Raw genomic sequence first — 18,309 nt, forward strand, 5'->3', positions numbered from 1 at the left:
TTAAAGTTGTCTACCCATTAAATCCTCTGTGCACTTGAGGATTAGGATTAATTAGAATTAATGCATTGAAGAAATGCTTTTCACTTTCCAGAATGTCAAGATTTCTGTCCCTCACTGTCCTTAGTCATCACCAACCGGGCCAAGCCCTAAAATGAAGCTCATGTTTGATTGGTATCCATGACCACTTTAAATGAGTTAACCACAAAAGCCATCTTGAAGCTGCCCATTCTTCCTTCAGTCTTTACCCTGATTGTGCCCGTGGGAGCCGATGCCACCCAGTGGGTATCTGGAATACCTGGGCTGTAGGGCCAGAATTCTGGAGGGTGTTCTAGATCACTGCTCTTGCATTTTGCTATCATTAGGGTAACACGTGATATTCGCTATGGACTTCTATCTGGTGGTCCAGGCCTGTTAATTAAACCACCAGTTACTTCTAAGACTCCGTATGCATCCAAGTTGATGAGTTGAGGTCGAGGAGACATAGACTCTCAAGCTGTAGTTTTGTTTAATCTTAATCTAATAGTTCTCGATCCTGACTGCAGAGCAGAATCATGGGGAAAGGTTAAAAAATTACTGATTTCACACTGGGCATGGAGACAAGCCCTGGAGAGGCAGAGGCAGGCTTCACTCTGAGGCCAGCTGGGTCTACATAACACATTCCAGGCCAGCAAGAGCTCCATTTAGTGAGACCCTGTCTCAGAATAACGACGATGGTGATTCCTGAGCCCGCCAGCACATGGTAGCCCTTTTCTGTATTTTTAGAAGGCCCATCCCCTCATGTACATGATTTCCGACCATGACCAGGGTTGAAATCATCTCATTGGATTTTGGTGGCCACGCTGGGTTTGCCTGTGCATCCTCACTTTTTCTCCGTTCTTCTTGCATGTGGCAGTCCTCGGTCAGGGCTTTATGCTGGGGCAGGTTTCACGCCATGTGATGCCCATGTTTATAGAAAGGGCCTTGTCAAGCTCTGGGAGTCACGTCCAGGCCGTTCAAGTCCAGCCAGTTTGACCACCACCCAGAACAGATTTTTCCAGCAGTTCAGGTAGCTGTCCTCCCCGACATGTCTTAATAAGGACTAGTTTGGTGCCTGGTGAGCTTGCCTTACCTGTTGACCTCAGACAGCATCTGTGACTTCTGGGTGCATGGCACAGACACTTTCCAGAGGACATCTGTTGTCCAGCACTATTCTAAGCCCTGCAGAGGACCCGGATACAGATGCAGCAACAAGGGCTTCGAGGAGCCTGCCGTCCCGGGGAGGGAATGCTCAGGAGCTGAGGGTCCAGGGTGGGGAGTATTTTGTCTGCACGGTGAGAGCTAAAGAGCAATGGTAGAGAAAGGGGGGCTTTCTAGAATGGTGCTAGAAAGACAGAATTAAAGGAACTAGGATTTAAGCCACGTCTCGGAAAGAACGTGGGTAGAACTAACTGAAAAGTGCCAGGCTAGTGGACAGCTTGCTGAGAGAAGACCACGCCGTGGTCACAGCACCACATGGAACCATAAAGGCTGCACAGAACTGTCTCATACGAGTGTCCTGCGGCTCACCCGCTAGTGTCTTAGGCAGACTGTGATGCCAGCTGCTCCTTCTGTTTTAAATACAGCCATAATGAAAAGCCTTTTATTGCTTCCATGCCGCTTTCGAATAACATTTTTGGAAATCAAATGACTAAACCAAAGTGATTTTGGAAACAGCTGATCCATACTTAGTGTGGATTATACACAGCAAACTTTCTGTACTTAGTATAGAAAAAGCAGTAAGTATTTGAAAAATTTTAATCACCATAGCTCATTCATTTTAGTGGAGTTTTACTGATTAATCTCCTATAAAGGTATGTTTGTGTGTATTGTTCTGTTTGTTTAGCTGGGCATGGTGGCGTGCAGAGGCAGCAGGCGGGGTCTCTGCGAGCTTGCGGCCAGCTTGATGTGTATATATAGAAAGGTCCAGGCCTGCCAGGGCTATATAGTATGACCTTGTCTCAAACAAACATATACATCCATGAATTTCAGTTTATTTGCTTACATTAGCAGCAGCAGCTCCGTGTCAGTCGTATTGAGAATTCTGTGGTACATTAAATTACAGATATTATTTAATCGCATTTTCCTGCTTTGGCCAGTGAACAATTATGAAATGCTTCACACATAGAGACGTAATCAAGGAAACGTGATGAGAAAAAAAGCTGACAGGGAAATAGTTCTAAAACTCATTCTGACCCTAAAAATGGGACGGATGGCCACACTGAGATAGGCCAGTTGGTTTCAGTTGAGGAGGGATGAGAAGAAGGATGTGGCCGTGTGGAGATGGGGAGAAGATACTCCAGGAGGAAGCCCTGTCAGGAAATGAGGGGTCCCAACCTTGGCACCCCTCAGCTGCGGTCCCTCTCCCCACAGAGACCACAGGAATAGGGGAATGAGGATGGAAAGCAGGGTGGTGCCTGGCCACAATGCCCCGTGTGTTCTCTGTACTGTGAGGACTCCATCTCCCAAGCTTCCCTGGTGCGGGGAGCTGCTCTGCAGGGCGTCAGGTTTTTTCTCAGCTGAAGTCTTAATGATGTTGGGGACATGGTTTCTGCAGCAGTGTGCCGGAGGGAGCCACAGTAGAAGGAAGAGATGCTCTGTGGCTCAGGCGACAAGCCTTGCCAGTCAGCACTGTGCTGACAAGGGCAGAGCTTAGCAATCATTGAATAAGGCCTTGGAGGTTTCAGTCTAGGTGACGTAAATAAGTGGTACAATTTATTCAGAAGGGAAGCACAAGAGGTCACCTGAGAAGAGGGTGAGCTGTGAGAATTTCTTTTTAAATAATTTTAAAAAATAATTTACTTAAAAATTTTTTACGGACATTGGTGTGTTGCCTTCATTTATGTCCGTGTGAGGTCCCTGGAACTGGAGTTAGAGACATTGGGAGCTGCCATGGGGGTGCTGGGTATTGAACCCGGGTCCTCTGGAAGCGCAGCCAGTGGTCTTAACCAAGCCATCTCTCCAGCTCCGTGAGAATTGTTTTTAACCAAACGACTTTTAAGTGTGTCGTGCGGTCCTCGTACCACATACCCACACTCTTTTTCTTTCTGAACAGGGAATCACTTGGAATGTACCAAGTGTGGAAGCCTTCGGTCGGGAGGGCTGTTACATGTGCCAACGCCCCAGCCTGAGCAAGAGACAGGAATGGCGGAAGGGAATCTCGTCAGAGGCCGTGACCAGTTCCCCACTCAGGGAAGTACTCTGCCCCCAGTGAACCTCACAGATGGCCAGATAGCCACCGGCCTCTATGGTGAGTCTCCTCAGAGCTTGGTGTTGGCTTCTTGACGGCACGGCCTGCATTCCAGTTGATGATTTATATGTTGACCTGGAAGACGGGTTATATAATTTTTTGGCAGCTAGGAGGCCTAGAGTATCTTTAACAGAAAACGTGCTGTGTAGTCTTAGCTACAGATTATGCGCTGTACAAACCTTTCCAATCTTTCCAAGCCTTCCAATCTTTCACATGCTAGCATGCGGATCCCACCACTCCTCCCCACCCCCAGGTTATCTCAGCAGAAGAAAAAGTATACCAATATTCCCCACCTTGGTGCCTAAGTGATTTTTAAGGGTGAAATGAGACACGACGTCACTTTATAAACATTGCAGCCTGGTGCAAATGCCCCTTATCACCGGTTTGTAATGTCTGGGCACACGGATAGATTTTTTTTTTTTTTGCTCCCATTTAAAAGAGCATTATTAATAGAATGCTGAATTATTTTCCCTGTTTGCACACGCTTTCCCAATAGGTTTCATGAAAGGTTTCTCACACAAGCACTCTAAGATCTACGTTCACCAACGTGAGGAAAGAATGCCGACTATTGTAACTTGTATCATTTCCATCAGTTTTCGTCACTCTGATTCCTTTTTTTTTTTTTTTAACAGTATGTCCAAATAACGAAAACACACTGAAGTCCATCATGAAGAAGAGCGATGGGAATAAAGACTCGAACGGCGGCGCCAAAAAGAACCTTCAGTTCATTGGCATCAATGGCGGGTAAGGCCAGCTGGGGGTGTGGGGGTGCTAAGACGCCTGTCTCCTTTGCCTCCCGCCGACTTAAGTCACGGTCAAGGCGCCTGTTCTGGGATGCTGCCCCATCCTGATGACAGAAGATTCCCTCCTCAGAAAGGTGCACCTGGGCTTCTTCTCTTCTCTCCTCTTGCTCTCCTTAAGGAATGTCCCTCTGTCAAGGGTCCCCACTGAAAATGGGAAAGTGACATCTCCTCACCTCTGACCTGGAAAAAAAAAAAATCTTCGGCAAACCCCAGCGGGGTTGCTGCTCTCCCTTGGACAGTTGTGCTTGGCACATGTTAGAATACAGGAGGGGACAGGAAGAGGCTGGCAACCTTGGTCCAGGGCCCAGTGACGGTCATCCACTTCTCCAGAATGGATTGCTTTTGACTTAGCTCTCTGTGATCATGAGCAGCCCCAGCCCCAGTTCTGTGCTTTCTAAATAGAATAAATACCTTGTAGTCCTTGGCCCAGGTGGTTGAGCCTGTTGGGCCTCCTACAGTTGGATCAAAGCAATTAGTCGATTACTCAATAAGAAAGCAACAGGACAGCGTTGGGTATTTATAGTGAGGTGGCTACCGAGAGAGGCTTAACATGATGGCGCATGTTTTACAAATCTTCGGCTTTAGTGAGCGATGTGGCCCAGAAGATTTCAAAGGACGTGTGTGAGAGGAGCTATTGGTTACTTGTATCATGTGTTCACTTTGGCAGCGGGAGAGTGAAGGGGCAAAATTAGGAAGGATGGGGGGGGAGGAGCAAGCAGATCACCTTTCTATAAAGTCCCTTTCCTCCCAATGTATCCTGAGCTAGCACTGTCATGGCTTTTTTTTTTTTTTTTTTTTTTTTTTATTAAACCAAGTGATGTATGATAGCAGTCAGTCGTCAACTGGAGATCTCTTTGAAGTCAGAACCCATTGTAAACCTACCAAGCTTTCAAGTGTAGCTCCTGCTTTGAGTTTCTAAGTGCAGGCTCGAAACCACTGGCTAGGTGTCCACAGTCAGGCATCAGCTTGCCCTTCACAGGGAGGTCTGTCACTGGGTCTTCATGGGGACACCGGGCATCTCCTGAACTCCCAATTGCCACCTAGGTATGAGACAACTTCAAGTGATGATTCCAGCTCAGACGGAAGCTCTTCTTCCGAGTCAGATGACGAGTGTGACACCATTGAGTATCCTCCCGAGGAAGAGGAGGAGGAAGAGGAGGAGGAGGAGGACACCACTCGGGGAATGGCCGAAGGGCAGCATGCAGTTAATGTTGAAGGTTTCAAGTCGGCCAGGGTGGAAGATGAAATGCAGGTTCCCGAATGTGAACCTGAGAAGGTGGAAATCAGAGAGAGGTGTGGTACATTCCCCTCCCCTCCCCGATTCCTCCCATGCGTGGTGTGCTTGGGTAATAGAACTCACTGGTGCAGGTAGTTGACAACTGCGTCTGTGTGTTTAGTCGTCTCTGTGTCTTGGAGGCATGCTCATCTGGTCAAGGTACTAATAAATACAAGGGCAGAGTATGGCCTCTTCCAGAGCTCTTAGCGCAGCAATAAGAACGGTTCTGCTGATAGTCTCCTTCGTCTGCAGATACTTTAACTCTGTGCTGTCTAATTTGGCATGTGGACCCACTGCCCACGATGGCGTCCACTGCTTGAACATACCACCTTGTGTACAAAGACGTATTTGACATTTCTGATGGCCAGCACACTATTTAAGATGATTTTTCTCTCGATGCAATGTCAGAATTGTTATCACAGGACCATTGTGTGTGTGCAGAACGGGAGTTTAACCTCAACCAGAAAATTCTATTAACTGGCAGGGTGGTGGGTATCAGACACATGTCTCTGTTTCATTGCTCACTGAGTGAGAAGGAACACAATGGTAGATGTGTTGGACTCTCATAAATACCGGCTACAGTAAAATCTCACCTACTCAGATTGGCTGAAACATCACCTAGAAGTGGAGTGAGTTTGTGGCACCATTAGTAAGTGTGGACTTGTTGCTTATAAAATGAGAAAAGATGGAACCACCAGAGTGGTTTTTTGGTTCTATGAAGTATAAATTGGAACAATTCGGCAAACGTTTGCTCTGTTACATTTGTCAAATGGAAGCTTACTGTCAACACAAGGTAAGTGTTTCCAGAGGGCTGGAAATGTCTTCTTAGTTTCAAAATGCCTTATTGAGATATTACCGTGTCATTGGGTTTGGGGCTTTGCGTATGTGTTGAACAGAGTCACGAGATGTGGATTTAGCATAATAGAAATAGAGTAAATTAGACCTCTTTAGCTCCTTAAGAGTAATAAACAGAATATATGTAAGCTATATAAATATATGTGTATATACATATATACACATACATATATATTTTTTTAGAAACAGTCTCACTGTGTAGTCCTGGCTGGACTGGAACTCACCATGTAGATCATGACTGGCTTAAACTCACAGAGATCTGCTTGCCTTTGCCCTCCAAGTATTGAGATCAAAGGCATGTGTCTTCACACCCGCCCAAGACTAAGACTATTTTTAAGAACTTACATTAAAGGGAATACAATTTTCCAAATGTTATTTTGTAATTTCCTAAAGGCCAAACTGATATAGCTGGAAGTTACCCTTACACAAAGACCTTCATCGCAGACATACTGGCTTTGGGTGGTGATGTCAATCATCAGTGTCTGGAGACGGCTCCAGTCATCATGACCTGCCTAGGCTGGCTCATGGCCCTGACCTAGTCAATGGTTGTGGGCTTTCAGATAAAAGTCACTTTTATTTTATGACAAGTCCTGAGTTTTCTGTATTTTTTTTCCTTCCCCTTTAGGTATGAATTAAGTGAAAAGATGCTGTCTGCGTGCAACTTACTGAAAAATAACATAAATGATCCCAAAGCTTTAACCAGCAAAGATATGGTGAGTCCAATGACAGGAACAGTCCCCAGGCTGTGCCGCATCACCGAGGTGCACCACGGTCAGGGATGTGGTAGCCTGGCCCTGAGCTGTGGTATGCATGCTTCTCCGTGAGCCACCCATTTCTGGCACAGCTGGGAGAGAGCATTGTACTGCCCAGCTCAGGGAACATGCTGTTTCCCTGAGGCCCAGCTTCCGCTATCCTTACCCACCCTGTACTTGTCTCGGGGTGGAGGCATCTGGGAGGCACATAGTTGGCAGAAAGAAAGAGAGGGCTAATTGCAGGCAATCTTCTTGCTCCGTGTTCTGCTTCTGCCCACAGAACCTTCCGATCCAAAGAACAGCATCCCAGAACTCTTGAAAAAGCAAGTGTAGTTTTTAGAAGAGACGTCTCTGGGCTGAGGTCAGCATTCCTTTCAGTTAGGAAAGTACATATTGGGTTCTGGTGTGGAATGCAGACGGCCACTATTTTTAAACAGAAAAATAACTGCACTGTCATTTCACGGTTGGAGAGACACGGAAGCAGGTCACAGAGGGGCTGTGATTATCGTAATGGTCAGGAATGGCACCACACGGGACACGCAGGTATTGCTGTGGCGGTGGCCAATCTGGTGTGCTGCCAGGTGACTCACCCCAGCGCTGACAGCTGGATCTGCAGCTGCTTGACCTGACCAGGCCTCTGATTGGCAGCTCCATCTTCAGGACGTTGGGAAAATGGTGGCTTCTTGCATTAATTTGATAATAACATGGATCTGAGTCTTTGCATGTCAGCAGGATTGGTTCATCGGAGGCTGAGTCATCTAAGTCAGCCTTGGCCGCTCGGGTGACTTAGCGGGCTCTCGGGAGTTTGGAGCTCTGAAAGCAAAATGAGACCTAAGGAGTTATCTAATCCTAGGAACATAATTGGAATGCTGTGGGCCTGGCACGTTACGTTGAAAGTTGGCAGTGGCTGTCACAGGCTTCGACACAAGTACACAGGAACGTGTGCCCATGAGACCACACAAGCCAAACCTAACCCCAGTATCTGTGGCCCTGGGAGATGTGTTCCTAGGGGCCTGCAGGATGGCGCAGTGGGTAAAGGTGCTTGCTGTCAACCTGATGGCCTAAGTTTGAGCCCCAGGACCCACACAGTGGATGAAGACAGCCAACATCTGCAGGGTGTCCTCTGACTTCCACACATATGTGTGATCTGTGTGTTGTGTGCGCACAGACAATAATGAATGGATAAGGTATCTGTAGAATACCAGCTACCATGTCAGACTGGTATTAGATTATTTCAGTTTGCTCTTTGAGACAGACCCTCACACTGTAGCTCAGGTTGGCCCGGAACTCAGTATGTAGCCTAAGCTAGTCTCGCCTCCCAGCCTAGTGCAGTGGGAGAGTTGGAGTGAGTCGGTCTGGGTCAGGAAGCAACTTAGTTGTGGGTGGGCTAAGTTCTTCCCGATTCCTATGAAAAATTCGCTTGCAAGACCAGTTAATTCAGTAAACACAAACAGCTCAGAAGTCCAGCCAGGCCTGATGGATACTATAAAAATGAGGGGTTTGGTTTGGTTTGGTTTTTAGACATGGGAACTGAGATGCACGATAAGGAAGATCCCCGGGGTCATTTGTTCCTAAGTAGCAGAATTGAACCTTGGGGATCTGGCTCTAAACCCATTTGCACATTGTTGTGACCTCTTTCTTAACGATCCCAGTGTGGACAAACCAGAGGAGAAGTTCAAGTTCGCTGTTTGAAGCTGCTCTTGGGGCACTGGGTCTCTCTGGCACTTGAGAGCAGATGCTGAGAGCGTGCACTTTGACTATAAAAGGCCTAGTTGCTTGGGCTTTCGCTTGCGCTCCGAGAGCGCGCTATAAATAGGACTAACAGCGACGTGGTGTTTTGGCAGAGGTTCTGTCTGAACACCCTCCAGCATGAGTGGTTCCGCGTGTCCAGTCAGAAGTCCGCTGTGCCAGCCATGGTGGCTGACTACATTGCCGCTTTCGAGGCTGTCTCCCTGGACGTGCTCCGCTACATCATCAACATGGCGGACGGCAATGGGAACACCGCCCTCCACTACAGCGTGTCCCACTCCAACTTCCAGATCGTCAAGCTGCTTCTGGACGCAGGTACGGAGGCTGCCCTGTGGCTCCTCTGGGAACGCTCAGGTTGTGACTTGTCTTCACGGAGCCGGTTGACCCGTGCCTGAGCTCTTTGGCCATCCTAAAAATCTTCTCATTGCTTTTCCACGTGACATGGCAAGAATATCGTTCTTGAGTCATGGGTGGGAGGCTTCCAGTGCACCAAGCCTGGGCAATAAAGAAACCGAATCCAGATCTATTTCGAAAGGAGGTTTTGAAGATATTCTTGCTGCAGGTCAGCTGTCTTCAAATGAGGTGTACTCCTGCTAATAAGCATGACTCACATTTGCTCCTCCATGAATCATGCGGGCTTGGCTCACAGGCTTTTTGTGTCTGTGACCACTTTATTTGTCCTTGTACGCCAGCCTCTGTGTGGCCCTGCAGAAGTGAGCGGTTGCTCAGGACAGCGACTAGCAAAGCCACGCTAGTATCAGCAGGGTTCCTGCCCCACCCACCGCTCCCGAAGAATCAGGGACATCAGAGGTAGTGTTTCCCATTAGTTAGTGACAATAGTGAGGACTTGCCATCCCAGAATGCAGCCCTGGGTCACGTTATACGTGAGGTGAGAGAGCAGTGTGCCTCAGTGGGGCAGCCCCTAAATCACTTCCCTCATCAAAACAGTATTTTTGATATGCCACTAACACAGAATTCACGGTAACTCACTCTGGTGAGGACATAATGTTAGCACCTGGTTTCTATGATGAAACTGTCAAGTTTCCTTTATTGCCTTTTGATGTAATGGCCTGATAATACAGAAAAAAAAAAATCCCAGCTTGATTATCATCTCTTTCTATTCTCAGTTTCTGACTTCCCTTTTCTTTTCTTGGTGTGGGGGTGTGGTGTTAGAGCTAAGTCCCGAGGCACTCTGCATGCTGGACAAGCACTCTGCAGTGAGCTAGCTCCCGAGGCTGCAAATTGTCTGTTTTCAGTGCCCATGTTAGGGGATAACTGCTTCCATCGGATGATGGGAAGGAGTTACAGGCCTCCTTCCCTCCAGACTATAAACATTAGCTGGGGATATTGTTAAAATAGGACGTGAATAATACCCAGGGAAGCTGAGAACATGATTTCAGCATTACTCTTGGTTTTTCAAGACAAGGTTTCTCTGTGTAACAGCCCTGGCTGTCCTGGAACTCACTCTGTAGACCAGGCCAGCCTCAAACTCACAAAGATCTGCCTGGCTCTGTCTCCTGAGTGTTGGTATTAAAGGCATGCGCCACCACCGCCCAGCTCAGCATTACTCTTGAAATGAATGTTTTTTCTGCCCTCAGTACTCTAGAATGGATATCTTGGTAAATTGAATTAATTCCATTGTTAGGTGGTTTTAGTTAATTAGTTCTTTTACTTTGTTTTTATTGCTTACTGTTTTGAGTAGATTTTTGGCTTCATAAAATGTAATTCTGGGTGCTTCAGCAGGGAAGGGCTGAAGAGCTCAGATCCTGAGGACCTTGGGTACATGTATGTACTCACTTTTCTCCCAACAGTCTTTGCTTCTACACATACGTCCTTCTGTACATCCCGTTATGTTATTATGTAATGGAGTGGGGTCCCGACAACTTTGTCCTCATCCCATCTTAAATGTTTAACTTGGCACTTGCTCCGTATAAAAGCCGCTTTCCACTACTCTTCATCCTGGCACATCATTAAAGCCCCGGAACGCTTCTGGAGAATGAAGAGAACAGAGGAGCTGTCGCCCGTGGGACCAGTCTGGTAGTCCTTGGCAGTGTCTGAGAGGACTTACTGCGCTAATATTGTTCTGACGCCTCAGGCCCTAGAGTCAGAAACCGTGGGACTGAGCTTCTGAACGTGTGCCTGTCTGGATCCCTCAGCAGCGCTCACGCTCCGGAGCGAGTACGCTTCCAACCTCCTCGCACACCGCCAAGCTTTCGCACCTCAGTCACCGGTCACCCGCAGGGCACACTGTAGTAACTTACCATCCCTTCTGCTGCTGCCAGCCCTCCGGGACAGGGCATAAAAGCACCGGGTGGTGGTGGTGCACGCCTTTAATCCCAGCACTCGGGAGGCAGAGGCAGGCGGATCTCTGTGAGTTCGAGGCCAGCCTGGGCTACAGAGTGAGTTCCAGGAAAGGCGCAAAGCTACACAGAGAAACCGTCTTGAAAAACAAAAAAATAAAAAAAAAAAAGCATTTCCTTCTTAGTCGTTTTCATTCCCAGAGTACTTTCTTTTCACGGGGCTCTTGTGAACACCACCACACTTCCAGTGATCACTTGCGGCTCTCCCTGGCTCTCCCTAACGAGGTTTCTTTCTTGTAGACGTGTGTAACGTCGATCACCAGAACAAGGCGGGGTACACGCCTATCATGTTGGCGGCACTGGCGGCCGTGGAGGCGGAGAAGGACATGCAGGTTGTAGAAGAACTCTTCGGCTGTGGAGACGTCAACGCCAAGGCCAGTCAGGTTGGTGTCTTGCTGACAATGCTCGCCGTCACTGCCCTGGCCAGTGTCTGGTGTGACCAGGTTGACAGAGCGGCGCTGGGGCACACTTCCGGCCTCAGTGCATGCACTGCAGTCCGGCAGCACACCAGCGCCTCCTGCGTTCAGTCCCACGTTGCAGATCTCTCCTGACTTTGCCTGGCCTCTTGCGCAGCTTGCAGGGAAACTCCAAATGTGCTCACATACAGTGGACCCTACCCGTAGAGGGTCCTCACCATACACTCATCGCCTACTGACTCCAACTCTCTTGCCGTCTTGGCTTCATGCCAGACCCAGAGCGCTAAGCCTAAATGTGTTCACAACCCGAGCTTACACCTCTCTGGAACCTTCTCCCTTGCTAGACTGAGACATCCTCAGAGTTCTAGTGAAAACCCGACTCCTCCCAGAGTGCTCTTCCTTAGCTCATAGCTCCGGTGACTTTGTGTGTCATCCGCTCCACCCCTCCCCCAGCCTTCCTGCTCAGTCTGTCCTTCTGACTCTAACCCTCATTTCTTTCATAGGCAGGACAGACAGCCCTCATGCTGGCTGTCAGCCATGGGCGAATAGACATGGTGAAGGGCCTTCTGGCCTGTGGGGCTGATGTCAATATCCAGGATGACGAGGGCTCCACTGCCCTGATGTGTGCCAGTGAGCATGGGCATGTGGAGATCGTCAAGTTGTTGCTGGCCCAGCCAGGCTGCAATGGCCACCTGGAGGACAATGTGAGTACCACTAGGGCCTCCACAGGGGCGGGCGGGTGTGAGGCCCCTCTTTCCTGCTCCGTGTGGACTGGTGTTGGCATCCAGGCCTCTTCCTTTTATACCCCAACTGAGCAGCGTTTACCGTGTATAGTCTGACAGTGCACTAGCCAAAAGCAAAAATAAATCAGTGGACCTCAGCCTTGAGTTCATAAAGGAAGAAGGTGAGAACCAGTGTCCCCTAATGGGAGGAAACAGATAGGCCCTACAAAGTTACCTTCGGTGGAAGCAGTGTGTGAGCAGTCTCCCGGTAGAAGTTTGGGTTTTTTCCCTTGGATGGACCACTTAACCACACAAATGCAGTGTCACGGATGAGCAACAGTGGCCTGTCACCATTGTATTCTATGACACATGAGCCAGGAAGTCCACGAGCTCTCTGGCTGTTCTGAGCACATTTTCCCACGTCTGCTTGGTCTGCTTCCATCATCACCAAATCGACCTTCTCACTCAGCTCCGGGTCTGTCCCACTCCAAGATAAGCCTTGCTTGAGAACCTTCTGAGACAAGAGGACAAGCCAAAGAGACCACGCACTTGCAGGCAGAAAGCACAGGACTCGCACTTGGGCTGTGGAACCAGTCCAGGGTCACAGAGGTCAGGCCAGGCTGGTCCTGGTTTTGAAAGTTTCTCTCTGCAGAACACAGGTTCAGGCCAGAGCTTCCTTCATTTCAAAACACCATAAAGTTAGAGGGAAAGTATCCTCCTTTGCCATATATTTCAGACCCTGCTGGGCTCACTCCAACAAGCAAAGCAGGGGAGGTCTTCACTGGGTAGAAGGGCAACCTCCTCCCGCCTCCAGGGACCACGCAATTCTCTTCACTTGCTCAGGGAGCCAGAGATTACAGCTTGCCTTTTCCCCACTCCAGCCAGTCTCTGTCCTTGTGTCTGGGAGTTCGTTCAACTGCTTTCCTTCTGCAAACTTGTCTCTCGGCAGTAAGAATCTAGACCGTTGTGGAGACTTCGGAAATCCTGGCTAACCGGCTAATTGCCCACCTCCTTACCCACACACAAGGAGGACCACCTCCATCTGACCTCCGGAAGAAAAGCTGCTCCCTGGATTCACAGTGTGGGAGGGCAGAGTGCTAACATTCAGCATGAGAGTCGTTTCCTGTTGCTGTGACCAAAGGAGAGCCCTTACTTCAAAACCAGACAGGAACTGAGTTGTACTGCCCTTTGCCTTAGTTCCTTCATAACCATTTCAGGCCCTGCAATTTAATAAAAATGGAACAATTAACAAAAAATGTTTCTTTCCCATATGCAACGTTTCCCCCCTGGTATTTCCACAAGATGCATGCATGCATGCATGCAAGCTGCCGGGGTGGAGTGCTTATATGTGAACATGACCTCCAGCGTTCAGTAGAGATGCTATAGGCTACAAGATCACAGCTTCCTTGTCCAGAGCAAGGCTGAGGTGTTTGCAACTGGCTAGACCTGTTCACACACACCCTGGTTCTTGCCTGATCATTTGTGACTGTAAGAAAAGAGACTGAGATTTCTACCCCTCCTGTTCTTACTGCCCCTTCTGGAGGGTGGGACAGTTGGATAGGGTTCTTTGTGGACAACCTTCAGTTTTTAAGGTTGTACACGTATCTCTTGCCAGCACTGATAGGCAAAGCCAAACTGAATGGATGATTCTCCTTGTGCTTGGCTTCTTATGGGCAGAGGCTAGTCTCACTTATCTCCATGTCCTCAAGAAGGAAAGATCCAGAAACACTGCCTGAGGGACCGACAGATGGCTGAATTTGAGGGACTTTATTAGTTTTGTTACCTTCTGGCTGCTTGACCTGTGAGAGACTCAAGCTGGCCTGTTGTTTCCCTTTCCTCTGTAGGACGGCAGCACCGCCCTCTCCATTGCCCTGGAAGCTGGACACAAGGACATCGCTGTTCTTCTGTATGCCCACGTCAACTTCGCAAAAGCCCAGTCTCCGGTCAGTACCGGGCATCCGGCATTTACAGATAGGATGGAATCCACAGGCTGACAGGCCCCCTCTCCTCGGGGAATTGACAGGCCACAAGGGTCTTCCATAGATTCTGAAAATGTTTTAGCCCAGAGCTTCAGTCTTCCTCATTTCTACCCCATTGCCAGGAAAGGCTGGACCTCAGTCATCCTGGGGGACAGCAGCTCTCACGAGGAGCTAATTCCACGCATAAGGATCCAAACAGCACAGGTTGAACTCATAACTACATGTCACTGTGTTCCGACACTATTCCTAAAGCTGTCAGTGGCTGTTCATTTACTCAGTGGGAGGCTGACGCGCCTAGACAAGTCCTGCTAAGCCTGCCTGGCATTTGAGCCATGCCTGCTGAGGGTGGACATCCGTCCCTCATTCTTAGCTAGAGATCGCCTGGTTCTGACACACAGGTGGTGGGTGTCGCTGTGATGAACCAGTGTTCTGAAGTCACTTCATAACTAACCTCCACTTTTGTCCCCTTTCCTGATCTCTAGGGCACCCCTAGGCTTGGAAGAAAGACATCCCCTGGTCCCACTCACCGAGGCTCCTTTGACTGATTTATGTAAACATAGCCCTCCACGTGTGTGCCACCACGAAGCTGCTAATGATTCCTGTTGGGGTGACAGATACTGAATGTATATGGACCATGCCGAGCTGACCGGCAAACAGAAGTGTAAAGGAATAAGCCGAAGGCTGACAGGTTTGCAGGGAGAGCAGAGCTGGTGAGAAATGGCCGAGCTAGGTGCAGGCCGCCTCTCTAGCCCTCTGCTTTTGTGGGGCTTGGACCCAGCCCTGTGGCTGCTGAATTGGCTCCGTTATTTGGAAGCGGTAGTCTGGCTTGACTAGGTCACTTCTACAATGTAAGCAAGCGACAGGTTCTCTCGTGACACTGTAGTTTCGAAATTTTCCACAAATACTTGTACTTACTGAATGTGGAACCGTTGGGAAGCCCTTCCAGTATTTCATTCCAGGATGCTTTTGCTCATTTCTCTCTTGTCTTTTAAAATGAGAAAGTCGGGATGACTTTGATCATCAGTGACTTGGCCCCCAGGCTCATCACGTCTGGCTTAAAAATAGAAATGAGCCCCTAACTATATAAACTTACAACAAGAAATATTTTCACAGCTGGTTTATCTAGGTGATGTATTATACGGCTTTTTATATAAAAGACTTCTATATGAAATTGACACAGCATTTTCAACTTTTATATTCCACAATAGAGTCATAAAGCAACGTGTAATGTTGCGTTTTTAACAGCTGCCCACCGGTGTCTATCTCTGGGGATAAAGGCTGAATTAGGTTAGAGGAGTGGGTTACAAGTGGACCTCTAGGGAACCATAGTCTAGCTCTGTATGTTTCTATCATGTCACATTTACTTTGGTCCTGTATATGTATTTAAATGTTTGAAGTGCCTTAGACTCTTGCCATATTTTCAAAATAAAATTTCATTAAGCTCTTTTGCTTGTCCCCTGATTCGTCACTGACAGCTGTCTGCCTGGCTCCGATGACTTACAGCAGTGACCACAAAGGCTGATGGATGGTTTGGGCTGGGAGAGCAAGAGCATGGTCTACCGGTCTCAGGCTCCGAGGGGGGCGGGTCTTCTGAGGGTGCTTGAGCCTGTGACACAGGTTCCACGTCCCCAGGTTGCATGTCACGACGCTGAAATTTAAGACCTTATTATACATGCCACTCTCAGCCCCGCAACTTCCAGGGAGCCCCTGAGTTGATTCTTTCAGATGCATGAGTGCTAGTCCTGAGCCAATTTGGGAATGCAGGTACCAGTGCTTGGTTAAAAATTGGGAGAGGAAGCCAGGTGGACTTTTTTAAAGTTTTGGGTCTTCTAGAGAAACTGCTGGAGGAGTTATGAAAGAAACATTGGGAATGGATTCGGGTCAGCCTGGGCCAGCTGCCTGCCCTCCACAGCCGGCCTGGGCCTCTGGGACAGAGATCCTCTCTCTGCTGTGAACTGTAATAGTGAGGTCACAGAGACCGGACCCCCAAACTGCTCTCTCTTTCCCCTAACAGATTGGCGAGCTCTGGGATTCTGACTACATTTTGGCTCAGGACGTTATTAAAACCTAAGTCCCATGAGCCAGAAATGGGTACCATAAATTAATGTGGAAGAGCGAGGGGCCTGTGAAGGGAAGTGACCTGGGGCTTTGCCTGTCCCTTAACGACTAAAAATGCCTTTGAGCAAAGAGCTGTTTCTCAGGAGGTTTATAATCCTGGGGATTTTGTTTTACTAAGAGGTAAAAAGCATTAATACTGGGGGGGGGGAGGGGGGGGGTCCGTCTAGCTCAGTGGTGTTGTTTACCTAATTTGCACAAGGCCCTGAGTTCAGTCCCCAGCACTGACAAAAAGCAAATATATACATATTGTAAATGAGAAACATGAAATGAACCCTTGCGCTCTGATAAAAACAAGTGCTGGCTTTATCTCTGAGTAAAGCCTTACACACTGTGTATCTAACCTCTGGGTAGTGCACGCTGGCCCGGGCCATGTTTGTTCTCATAACACTGGGCACCTGGAATGCTCTTTATCTCGGGATCTCCACACACTGTATACACAAGCCTGATTACCCCCATAGGTGAAGCTGTGGTTTATGGAAGCACAACTCTGTAAAGGGACTGAGAAAGGAGACTTGGGCAGCCGAAGGGAGGAGACGGCCCGCTTTATCTTCTGATCCAGTAAGAGGAGACCAAACCTTTAGGCATCGCCAATTTCCTAGAAACCTGTGCCCTGGAAATTCCAGCTGAAGGCTGGAAGTTGCCCTAAGACCACGGGACAAGGACAGTAGGACTTTGAGACCCTGATATCAAGAAAATGACACTGACGGTGTGTCCAACCACCGTTAAAACACGTGATAGCTAAATTTCTCATTATAGGGAGATACTTGCTTCTGGAGAAATCTGTCTGGAACACACTACTGACTCACGGGCCCAAATACAGACAAGTGGCAATCCCGACATCCTGTTAGTTGTCGGTACTCTGGGAGCAGTTTTTGCTTATTTTTTTGATTTTATGTGCATTGGTAGGGTTTTTTGTTTTTTTGGTTTTTTGTTTTTGTTTTATTGCCTGCATGTATGTCTGTGTGAGGGTGTCAAATCCCCTAGGACTGGAGTTACAGACAGGTGTGAACTGGCATGTGGGTGCTGGGACTTGAACTTAGGTCCTCTGGAAGAGCAGCCAGTGCTCCCAACCACTGAGCCATGTCTCCAGCCCCTCTGAGAGGAGTTTTATCCCTGGCTTTGTAGAACACTGGAACTACTATTGTGGACGTGTGAGAATCCTTGCAGATGGAGAGAAAGCAGCTATTTGTCCCTCCAAGGGAATAAGGAGCAGCTAAGCACAACCTTTCTTTAAATCTCAGAGGCTCTAGAGAGCCTGCTGCAAAGGCAAAGACCTCTGTGTGGAAGGACCTTTCCATTCACAGAGCAGGTCAGGATCTCCTGGAGAGCTGGTAGAGGACACACATTCTAGCTCTCCCCTGGAATCTGGTGCCTTGAGTCCGCAAGCATCCCAGGCACTTGTTAGTGAGAGGGCCACCCTGAGAATCCCTTACCAATTACCAGACACACTACACAGATGTTTTTGCCAGGAAGACAGGCAAGGTAGACGCGGTTGTGTCAAAGCCAGGAACCCTGTACCTCTGCTGTGCCAGGAGCCCATCCACACTTAGTTTCTGTGTTGCCTGAACGTGTGCAAGGGCATTTCTGAACCTCCTGGGACAGTCATTTATGGCAGGCCGGGAACTGTGACTGCCAACCATACCATTGTTTTCCATGCTTGGTTACCACAAGGCATATGACTGGCTGAGCAGGCAGGCAGGCAGGCTGCTCTTGGTATGTTTTCCAATTTAATCTTTTCCTTTCCCACTTCCTCATGGAGCTGGACTGTGTGGTTACTCAGGAAGGCCATGAACCTTTGCTCTGGCTTTGAAATAGTGATACTTTTCCATTTTCTTTTTTACTAAAAGCACATTTTTTTTTAAAGTCCTGGCCCTCAGCAGGAAACAATTTCATTTTACATTCAGCAGAAGGAAATCACTAATCATAAGTTGACTCTGCTCTTATTCAGCATGGCTGTAATTTAGAAGCCAGCGGATTATAAAAATATATCCAAAGTGCATTTTGTTGGAGACGA

The 18,309-nt window shown here is 48.3% G+C and overlaps 1 protein-coding gene across 13 annotated transcripts in view; it reads left to right on the top strand.

The window, feature by feature from the left end:
- Nucleotides 1–15,623, top strand: part of Kank1 (KN motif and ankyrin repeat domains 1) — a 205,128-nt gene extending 189,505 nt beyond the window's left edge. For 10 of the 13 annotated variants that reach the window (XM_015996406.3, XM_076561557.1, XM_076561544.1 and 7 more), the window contains 9 exons: nucleotides 3,071–3,265; nucleotides 3,898–4,009; nucleotides 5,113–5,361; nucleotides 6,825–6,912; nucleotides 8,796–9,015; nucleotides 11,301–11,443; nucleotides 11,980–12,180; nucleotides 14,043–14,141; nucleotides 14,660–15,623. In XM_015996406.3, coding sequence (XP_015851892.2) covers nucleotides 3,071–3,265; nucleotides 3,898–4,009; nucleotides 5,113–5,361; nucleotides 6,825–6,912; nucleotides 8,796–9,015; nucleotides 11,301–11,443; nucleotides 11,980–12,180; nucleotides 14,043–14,141; nucleotides 14,660–14,722 — 1,370 coding nt within the window. In that variant the 3' untranslated portion in view covers nucleotides 14,723–15,623. The remainder of the gene's footprint in view (nucleotides 1–3,070; nucleotides 3,266–3,897; nucleotides 4,010–5,112; nucleotides 5,362–6,824; nucleotides 6,913–8,795; nucleotides 9,016–11,300; nucleotides 11,444–11,979; nucleotides 12,181–14,042; nucleotides 14,142–14,659) is intronic. The other 3 variants (XM_076561558.1, XM_042262109.2, XM_042262107.2) reach the window with 1 other exon arrangement.
- Nucleotides 15,624–18,309: the final 2,686 nt, after the last annotated feature.

This window comes from Peromyscus maniculatus, chromosome 1, assembly GCF_049852395.1.
Source record: "Peromyscus maniculatus bairdii isolate BWxNUB_F1_BW_parent chromosome 1, HU_Pman_BW_mat_3.1, whole genome shotgun sequence".
NCBI lineage: Eukaryota > Metazoa > Chordata > Mammalia > Rodentia > Cricetidae > Peromyscus > Peromyscus maniculatus.